Source organism: Ischnura elegans, chromosome 2 (genome assembly GCF_921293095.1).
Source record: "Ischnura elegans chromosome 2, ioIscEleg1.1, whole genome shotgun sequence".
NCBI lineage: Eukaryota > Metazoa > Arthropoda > Insecta > Odonata > Coenagrionidae > Ischnura > Ischnura elegans.
In genome coordinates this window covers 16,812,764-16,823,955 of record NC_060247.1, presented here as the reverse complement: position 1 = coordinate 16,823,955, position 11,192 = coordinate 16,812,764, and the positions used below count along the sequence as shown (strand labels likewise).

The following is an 11,192-nucleotide window of genomic DNA, read 5'->3' as shown; positions in this document are numbered from 1 at the left end:
CCGTCTTCTCCAATAAATTTTTCACTCCTTAAGGTCTTTTTTTGATTATTCATATTTGCATGCCAGCATCCCTGCCCTGCCAATATGATCAATTCAGCTCAGATCTATGGATGTTTCTGCTTGAGATATTGGAACTTGGTACAGCTCTTTAATATACAGACTTATGGTTTACCTCACAGTATTTACCTGAATGCCTGACATTTATAGATCAAAATCATTGTATTTCTTTTCTCTGAAGTCTCTCTTAATGGGCTCCTTATCTGAAAAAGCTGCATTTCCCTTCATCATGTTTCTTTTGGTGTCCTTGCAGCAGTTCGTAATCCATCTCTATCTAACTGTTTCCAATTCTAGGATAAAGTGACTACAGACCCTCTGACAGAGGGACACTGGTTTCATTTCTTTCATTTTGTACTTTTTTTCAACGATACCCATAGTGATAGTGCCTGATAGTAGAAATTGACTCAATAATTAACACTCAATGATAAAATCTAATGCTGTCATTGGGATATTGCAGTGCCAGTTTTATGTACAAAATTTTTATATGGTATATCATAAAATGATTCAAAGAATATTACATAGTTTTAGTGGAGGTCAATATGTCCATCGAATTTTGCCTAACAATGAACCACCTTTACTTTTTAAGAATTTAGGGAGGTGCACAGAGCATTTCCGAAATTTTATTGTCAGCCCTGGGTCATGAAAAAGTGATCTTTGATGATGCAGTTATCCGCGTGACAGAGCTGGATAGAAAAGTTGTGATTCAAACATTGAAGCAACAAAGATACAGGTTCCTCTGATCTATTTTATTATTTAATGGTTTCTTTTAATTGTTAACTCCCCTCTACTAATGAACATACACATTTCTGCAGTGCAAAATCTGTTATTTTAGCGATTCCTCCAAGGGAATTATTGAAAATAACGTTCACACCTCCGCTATCAGATAAGCGAATAAGTGTGTTGAATCATCTACTTCCAGGAAATGTTTTGAAGTTTGTAGTAACATACAAAGAGGTATGAATCAAATGGTTTTGGTTTAAGTTTGTAAACAAAAATATTCTTCAATCCAATAGTAATTTTTTAATGACTGACTAATTGTGTTACATAACTATTTTCTAGGCATTCTGGAAAGAATTTGGTTATTCTGGTGATATATTGACGTATGGCTCAGGAATTGAGGAGAATTATATGTTTCGAGTGAAAAAAGGCAAAACATTGCACTCTCATTTAGCAGTCGCTTTCAGTGTAATCGACTCAACTAATAAATATCATGGACCAGCACTGACTGGTATTTTGACCTCAAATGTGTGCCAATACTGGTCAAAGAAAGAGGTAATTGTGTTTTACTACTATTTCACAGAATACTAATTAATGGCATTGAAAATCAACCAAAAACTGTGGATCATGTAATGGTATAAGTGAAGTGATAATTTTCACTACTGATACCAACTATAGACCTGCAATCAGGACAAAAATGTCCTGATTTTACACTTAGCAATGAAATTTTTTTTAATCATGCAGCTATGCTTGGATAACATAAAAGTTTCCCAAATTAACAAATATCAGATAGTGAGGGGTAGATGGGTTTACTGAGAGTGACGTAACTGCGATTAGAGAGATGTGCCTACTTGAATTTCCAGCTCAACTATTCAAAAATATCCGTTCAACTGTGGAGTTTGACACAATGTGGGGTACGTATTCCTTACCCACAAAACTTCCATTTAAACTCAGTATTGAACATTCTCTATTATACTGGAAATCTCTACACCATATAATCACTTAAATTTCAACTCTCGAGGGTTGAATAAAGATCCTGTGCAAAAATTTCTTTAGTAGACTATAGTAAAAATTTCTAAATTTTCACTGAATTTATTTCCTGGCACAACGCGTTTCAACACACTAAGGCATCATTTTCGAGTACAAATACAATAATCGGGCCAACCTCGATTTACACCCCCTAGGAACAAGTAGGGGAGGTAATGGAAGGGGGAGGGGGAGGTTGGGGTGAAGTCGAGGATGGATGGGGGGAGTGGATGGGTTGTGTGACTAAGTTCAGGGGAGGAAAGGGTGGGAAGGTTGGAAGGCCGGGGGTGGGAGAACTTTGGTAGGAGATTGGTGGAGGGTAAATTACAGAGAGGTGGTGCGGTGGTAAGTAGTGGTGAGTGCTTTTGAAATACAATGTCATTTAGTACCTGGCCCATACACAAATTCTTCTTTATCTCTCATTCTTCCAGAACATCCATCTTCTTCCCATTTTTGGTATAATGTAGAATATTGGGTATGGAGTCACTGTTGTGTCCAGCTTCTAATAGGCGTTTTGCAGAGTGGGATTGGTTCACATGCCCGTTGCAAAAACACTTTTGTTTGTCTGCTCTGGTCTGGAACGCCCTACCCGTTTGCCCCACATATATTGCAGCACAATCATCACATTTTAATTTACATAACCCACTACTGTTACAATTGCTAACGTTATCTTTCATCTTATTGAGGAGATTCTTCAAGTTCATGTGGTTGTAGTCTGCAAGTCTGTATTTTTCTTTGGGGAAGACACTGGACACTTTCTTTGTCAGCCAACCATAATATTGTAACCTACACCGCTTAATCTCCTTGTCATTCTTTTCCGTGCTGGTGAATAGGAGATTGTGAGCTCTCCTGAATTGTTTTTCCTTTAGCATTTTGTCTATAAAACTGTCCGGGCAACCATTTTTTGCTGCTAAAAACTTGATCGTTCTAAGTTCTTTCTGAAAACTGTATAGTGACATAGGGATGTCCAATAACTGGTGAATTAGGAAATGGAATGTAGATAGTTTCTGTGAAATGTGGTGATGGGATGTAGCTGGTATGACGCGGTCGGTTGTGGTGTCTTTCTGAAAATGGTGAACTAAAATTCTCCTTCTTTCCTCATCACAGTCAAGTCAAGGAAATTCAGCTTTCTTTCGTTTTCCATTTCATGCGTGAAATGAATGTGACATAATTGGGCATTCAGTGAGTTCATAAAAATATCTATTTGTCGTTTCGAGCCCGTCCACACTGCAAAAATGTCATCCACGCATTTGAACCAAGAGAGGATGTTGTTAGTATTGATGGAGACACTGCTAAATAATTTCTCCTCATAATCATCCATGAAAAGATGTGCCAGTATGGGTGATAAGGGAGAACCCATTGCTAAACCTTCCTTTTGATGGTAGTAATCGCCGTTGAATCTAAAATAATTTTGCGCTACACAAGTGGTGACTAATGTTATGAATTCACTAACAAAGGGGGCTCTTGCACCAGTATTTTCCAGCACTTCCGTTTCCATTTTCACAGCTTTCAAAGCGGGGATATTCGTAATAAGATTGGACACATCAAATGCACTTGCCCTTGGGGAGTCCTTTCTCGGTCAGTTTGTCACAAAAATCCTTTGAAATTTTAACACTTTGAGAAGGGCTGCCAGGTTTCTCGTTGGGTTTAGGTCAAGGGTCAGAAACCTGTGGCCTTCAAAAAAATTAATGTGGGTAGTAACAGTGTTAGCTATCAATTGTTTAGGTACATAATTGAAAAGCCCGATAAATATTATAGTATGGGATAAAAATTCAATAGTTCGATTGTATTGAAAAAAAAACAAATTGCTACACCCCATATTATTCTAACTACATATGTATGTACATATATCCAACAGAGCCTCAAAGTGTGAAGTTAGACTGACATAAAATCTGATGAATCAAGAGTTTGTTCATACGCGTACATATTTGAAAACTCTGGTGAAAGGTAGTCAAAGAGAAACACTTCAAACACCTGATTTCCCACCAGTTAAGATTTTTACATTGGAGACTAACTGTCTTCCAAGAGAAAATCAATAATATATGTATACCGATCTCTTTATACATCCTGAACAGGCCCCCGAAAGAAAAATGGCAATATTAACAGGACTCTCACAAATATTTGGTCCTCAATCTCTCTACCCTTTGGACTTTGCTGAAAAATTCTGGACTGGAGAGCCATATATTGGGAGTAGCTCGATGCATCTAGCTGCAGTTGGTACCATGGAGGATTACCCCATCCTGGCAGAATGTCATGGTAGAAGGTATTTCAATACAAAAGTGAATCCAATGTACCCTAAAAAAAGAATCAATAAGAGTCTGAGTAAAATATGTAACGCAATATCAAGAGATTTGTTGTTTTACAGCAATCATAAATTTAATTCCTATATTGAATTAAGAAATTATTTTAAAAATAGGTGGATGAAAAATATCTGCCATAAAAGTAAAAATTAATTATTTTCCCAGGATTAAATTAAAATTTGAGGCTATCTGCTACTCAAAGTAAGTTAAACAAAATGAAACTTTCAACATCAGTTTTTTGGTGTCTGAATAACATTTTCTCCTCACACAATCTTGCATCGCATGGTATTTGGAGGAGGCGACCAACAGCTTAGGTGATTTGCACTGTAGGGAAGAACGGGTGGAGGGTAACCCCGCATTGGTATCAGCCTGATTTTAACGACAGGTGCCAATGGGACCGCAGCTTAGCATCCAAACTGATGGATGGAGTGTTGTCCTTGAAGTGCCAACTTCAAAGCACTCAAGCAGGAATTGGACAGTCAGGTGGGGTTAAGGGATTTGAAACCTCCTAAAACCTTTGCAACAGAGTATTCCCTCCAATTGAATACACCCTGAAATACATCCCCTTCTAAAATGGTACCTCCAAAAATTTTCTAACTAGTATTTCTTAGTGGACTAGACTAGCTATAATGCCAATTATAACTTTTGTTACTTGTAATTATCTTCCTGAATTATCAGTGGTAGAGCAAAGTTTTGGTGCTGCATTTATTTAAGACCCTCAAAATTTCAGGGAGGCTCTGATCCAATTGGTCCCTCCACCCACCATGTTAATACTTTGACTCATATGGGTGGGAATGGTGGGGTTGTGATAGATATCTATCACAACCCCACCATTCCTGCTCCATCCACATTCCCTGACAAAGCTTTGTTTTCCCCAAACAATGTCCTAAACTTAAAAATCATTTTCTTACTTATAGCCTATCCTAATGATCCTTTATATTCACAGTTATCTAGGACTTCTGATCTTCGCCAATGTCTCCAAATGGGCGTACCCAGCAAAGCAAAAATCGCAAATATCTTTAAGGAAAATAATTCTTTTTCAAGCAAATAATTTGAAAAACTAATAAAGAGCAGTTACAGTTTCCTTAAAATGTTGATTTCATTCACCTTTTCCATAGTTAAATCTTACTTACAACTTGAACAACCATGGCTTGCCCCCCCCCCCCCCCCCCCCAGTTATTGATCCTGGGTACCCCCTTGTGTTTCCAAGCTATGGTAATGACAGAAATAGATTCCAGATTTGAAAGTTTGAGTGCTCATTCCTCCCACTCATAGAAAGTTAATACTCATGCTCTCACTGGTATTTAAAATCTGTTCTTCAGTCTCGCAGTGCAGTTATTTTATAGGTCCTTTCTTATCGGATTAATATTAATATATTTATTTGCATGACTAAGGTGATAATTAAATAACTAAATTAATAATCAAAAATTAAGTAAATAATTCAGTGGTGTCTTGATTAGAGCAAGTTTTGTGATGGATTACAATCCTCCACTAATTCCAATTGATTTATAGGGTCTATTTTGCTGGATCAGAAACAGCCAACTCATGGCCTGGATACATGAATGGGGCAGTTCAGGCTGGTCAAAGAGCAGCATGGGAAATCATGTATGCTCTTTCACCAAACACAGTAACACCTTACGAAGTCCACGAATCTCTGTAAGTTATAATGGCTCATTGCCTACCATGTCCTAATTTTATTTTTTTCTCAATTATAGCCACCGGATAAATCCATAACTTTTCATTTAATATAGTGTTCATTACTAAACACTATACATAGTGTTCAGTCATTAAAAATATCTGTGCTTACATGCAACGGTACACACATCCTGTGATGTGATGTCACAAAGAAAAAGTATAAATATAATCGAATACATGTTAACAATTCCGTCTTTGGTAATTTTTACTTGTAATCGAAACAATATCTACAAAGTAATTTTCACTAGTAATATTTACTGAAAAGCTCAAGCGAATAATCATTACATTTAAGTAACAATTACATTTTAGTTGTCAGAAGTGAAAATATGAATTCTATAAGCACTGACCAAAAGGCAGTTCCACCTACCTTACCTACATGTGTAAATTTTTAGAACATTTATTTTTGTAGTAAGTGGATAAATCAAACATTTTCCCTATAATTTTATGGAATGGTATAAAATAATAATTAAAGTTCTGCTTTTCATGTTATTACCCCGTTTGAGAAAACATTTGCAGCTAATGCATCATGAACATGAGCAATATTAAAAGTAATTATAATCTTACTGATTACTTTTTCAAAGAGTAATGTGTAATTGTAATTAATTAAAAATGTTAGTGTGTAATTGAGCAACATAACGTATTATTTCCATACTTTTCCCATCACCTCACACATCCATCGCTGAGAAAAGGAACCACATCACTAATGACATATGTATATTCCAGTGCTATGAATTCATTTAATTCTAAAAACTTTAAGTCACGAAAGGATTATCTTTCGATTGTCTTAAAAGAGTAATTGCATGATTTTCACTAACTGATTTCATTGCTGTAAGTTACTATTGATCAAATGCATTAATTACAATAAATTTGTCAGCTCAAAGAGAAGATTTATAAATAGCTTAAATGGATTGAAAAAATAGCAGCTTAAATCCATCCTACTCATAGAACAGAGTTAATAGGCTAATCATAGAAAAACACCTTGACAAAGCTAAGGAACCATATTTGTAGAGACTTTCAATTGAAGAAGGCTTTCTCAATAGTAAAAATGCAGGCTCAGAACATGGAGTGCAGGAAGAGTTCTACGGTTCAAAATTAACCACCATGGATAAAAATTATACTTCCAAAGCTCAACCTCAAATCAAAACTTCCACAAAAACTCCATTCCTGAAGACCATACATGGCTTTGTTGGCTGGTCATACCTGCCCATAAAATGCTAAGGGACCAAGCGAGTCCAAAAATATGTAATCAAAAGGGAATAGAGTTCCATTTGCATTTCCTGTAATTTTGAGCAAACACTGAAATTTTTGACAATATTGAACTAATTTATTTTAATTATTTGGCTTGCATTGAACTGCAATCAGATTTCTCAGTATCCTGCAACAATTTTATGGTAATGCAGCTAGTCTGAAGTCCATGCTGACCTTTGTCACCCACTGTCAAGTAATCCCTACAAAAGAAATTCCAGGATGACCACAACTTTTTTCTTCATTGTTTCCCTGTATTTTCCCTCACAGTTTTCTCCACAATATCCCAAAAAATTGCTTACTACAGGTTTACAGTGCGTTCTAAAGGTGCACCTAACGGGTAAATGGGATCAGAAAGAAACACACTTTTCATCATGATAGATTTACATATTTTATAAAAAATATCCAATAAGAATTAACAAACTTCTCCCCATACTATAATCTTATTTTTATGAAAAAATATTCTGATTAGAAATAAAAATATAAAAAAATGAGACAGCACAAGCATTAATAAAGATGTCAATTGATCCTTCATCTTGCAAGGTCAAAACTAATTAGACAGTGAGGACCTAAGTGTGATTAATGCCTTGCATTAAATGACAAAAAATTAATAATTCACACCACCAATAAGTAGGTAAAACGGACAATTTTACCAAAAATAAAGCAAGTATTTTCATTCCTTTACCTTCTTAGTTTTTTCTCTACTTCTTCCTGTTTTCCTTTCAGGACTTGATTTTCTGCTATAAAACTTTTCCAGCTCATTATTCTTCTATCAGTAATCTCATCATCTTTGCCATTTGTGTCTCAATTTCTCACTTGTCTTCATTCAATAGAAAGTGAGACAGACAGGGCTGATACACCAATATACATCTCTCCTTTATTGTACCAGGCAAGGAAAACATAGGAGGAATGCACCAACAGCACACAGTGCTGCACGACATTCTGGCCTTACTAATTATTAATTCCCACATTATGAAAAAGATCCTAAGATCCCAGACATTTCCTTTCCCTCTTCAATTCCTCTGTATTTTATTTCCCTTTCTTCCCCAATTTTGCGGGCACCAAGAACTCCCCAAGCCATCTCTACTGAATGCAATGGAGTAATTTACTCTTTGGTGATATTTACTTAATCCTTCAACTCAGGAATTCCAGAAAATGCACATCAAAAGATTAGCTCTGCTTTCCTTTATGCATGTAGTCATATTTCAACCATGAGTAGCTGGCATTCTTTATTTACTTTCAATTGCAATAGCTTTGAGAAGTATTTTCAATAAACACAAGAAAATTTTTATCTAAAAACAATATATTAACAACAGAAACTTCGACATTACACCAGAAACCTCTACCTAATCAAATACATGTCCACCAAAACAGGGAAAATGCACTAAATTACAGGAGTGCAAAATAGTTTATTTCACTCCAAGCACCTGAGCTGCAATTAAAAAAATCCACTAATTCAATGTGTTTTGTTACAGCCTGAAACATCGGGCAGCTAAATTCGACTGGAATGATGATGCTATGTCATGGCTATCAATGGAAACAAACTCACAATCTGAGAGTACAGTGAACCAAACAAGCTCGGAAGAAGCAACTCATAACAACAATCACTCAATTAGCAATGATGAGCCAGACATACCAATGATTTGGCAATTTCTCTCTCGTTTAAACCCAGTATATTTACCACTCGTTGCAGGAGTAGGTTTTTTAATTATCCGCTACCTTGTTCGGAGGTAATGATTGAAAAGAAGACACTATTTGAAACTCTAGTGGATTATCATCTTTGGAAGATATCTCTTTTTTATGAAATTAAAATATTCATGAAAATAAGCAACCTTATAACCAATTTTTAAGATGGTATATAAATGAAGCATTAAAACACTATCTCTAGTCTTTGGGAGCTAAAATCATGAATAGTTCACCACTGATTATACTGTACCAATGAGAGATCTTTTGAATTCACGTGAACTCTTCACTGGACACACGTTCACCTTGACAGCAAGGCCACCTTTAGAAGAACTGGGGATTTACCAATCCATATGCCTCCACACCACGTACCCAAGAGGTGGGGAAAGAGCACATTCCTAGCCTCTAAATGTCTCTGGATGTCCAAGTAAGAATATTTTATGCTAACCAGAAATTACCTAATGAATAAAAACTTTTGGGCTATGTCGCTGCGTCAATTGTTGGGTGACCCCAACGTTTCCTGACCGATGCTGGTCGCTTTCACAAGTGGTTCTGAAGAGTTGGGAATTTAAATTCTTTTATATAGATATCTGGTAAAAGAATTTAAATTCCCAACTCCTCAGAATCCCTTGAGAAAGCGACCAGCATCGGTCGGGAAACATTGGGGCCACCCAAGAATTGACACGGCGACATAGCCAAAAAGTTTTTATTCATAATGACGAGCACCCTCGAAAGTTTTAACGAAGAATTACAGAAAGTACCTATTTCATACAGATAAGTTGGAAGTGGAATCAAGCCATGGAAAATTTATATATTGACTGGATCATATTGTGCCTTAAAAATGCCCCCATCATTCAAGAACTTAATTGACACCTCCACTGCACAAACGCTCAACAATCGCCTACCGAATCAAATCCACTCATCTAGTACTACTAGGGCTACTGCATGAGCGGATTTGATTCGGTGGGCCATTGTTGAGCATTTGAGGTGTCGTATTATAAATCCTGTAAATTTCCATGCCCACACACTCACTCTAAAATCAAAAGTTGGATTAATCTGAGCATTTTTGACCTATTCTCTTGACTTCAAGTCAATTTTGACTTGATAAAATTTTTTAAGTGAGGTTCCCAAGCATTTACAACTATGTAGTATGCATGATAGTTGTGCATCATGAGAAACAGGAGAGAGGCAGCTAGCTTACATTACAAATGCAGAAATAGAGATTGAAAAAAATGTTTAAGTTTAACAGAGCACATCCAGTTGAGAAAGATGATTAAAGCTTAGCTAATACAATAACATCCCTATACAATAAAATAACTCCTCTAATTAATGAGAAGTATTAGCTCCTTATTTATCAAGAAATTCTCTAACCAGCAAGTTGATACATAAAATTTTAACAGGGAAATTCAAATGCTGCAAAGTTCTAAAACAAGAATGAGCAGTATTTTGGATCACAATGCCCAGTTCTTTAATTGATTCACTTATAAATAAATAACTGAAAACTAAAAGTCCTGTTAATAGATACAATATTTTCAATTAACTACAAAAATCCGTATTCAATTAAATATAGGAATTGCACATATAATCAGGGATGGCAAGTGATACGAAATGAAAGTCAAAACCAGTAAAACTTCAATAGTTTCGTTCCCAGGAGTGAAATGTAGAAAAGAAATGAAATCCATATAAACCCGGGGAGCTAAACTCAGGGTGGAAACGAAATCGGAGTCAAAACTACCTCGGGTCGAAACTTAATCAAAACTCTGGAACGAAACAAAATGGAGGGACCACGTGCTTCACCTTTAATCAGTTTAGTTCCGACCCACACACCGGGTACAAAGAATGATTGAATGAAGTAGAGGTTCGGCTTATCATCATTAGATGCATGGTGCAGTGGGGCACTCATATGTTTACCACTAACAGGAGAATGGTGAACGTAAACTGACATTCGATTTTTTAATTCAATGATTTAACCTCTCTACACACATGTCAAACGAAATCGGTTGAAACTATTTCCCCTTATCCCCCTTCACTCAACTTCTGGGATTGAAACTTAAGTACGAGCAGCAGAGTTTCGATTAATTTAGTTTCTGTCCCGGGAGTAAAGTTTCGTCCACAGTCGAAACTAAACTCGTTGGTGATTTTAATTTCGTGGGGAAATGAAACTAAACTCAGGCCTCGTATTTTCATTTCACTCTGGGTCGTAATGAAACTTTTTCATTTCATTTCACTTGCCATCCCTGTAATGTGTTAAGTTATGGGATCACAAAATGGTAGCGTGGTCAATTGAGCTGCGATAGGTTGAAAAAAAAAGTTCAATATCATACTAATTCACAAGAATATGTAACTCACTTAGGGAAATTATGTCGGAGGAGCCTTAAAAGATTGATTAAACACATGCCACAATATATAACACCTGTAAAAAGTCCGAAGGAAAAACAATGGGTGCCAAACTTCCCTGTTATGTCATTC

The 11,192-nt window shown here is 36.2% G+C and overlaps 1 protein-coding gene across 1 annotated transcript; it reads left to right on the top strand.

Moving 5' to 3' along the window:
- Window positions 1–3: 3 nt before the first annotated feature.
- Window positions 4–8,921, top strand: LOC124153445 (amine oxidase [flavin-containing] B-like). The gene is made up of 6 exons (XM_046526599.1): window positions 4–787; window positions 870–1,011; window positions 1,117–1,329; window positions 3,876–4,063; window positions 5,613–5,756; window positions 8,516–8,921. Exons 3-6 carry the CDS (start codon window positions 1,186–1,188, stop codon window positions 8,772–8,774), a joined length of 735 nt encoding a protein of 244 aa, XP_046382555.1. The 5' UTR covers window positions 4–787; window positions 870–1,011; window positions 1,117–1,185; the 3' UTR covers window positions 8,775–8,921.
- Window positions 8,922–11,192: the final 2,271 nt, after the last annotated feature.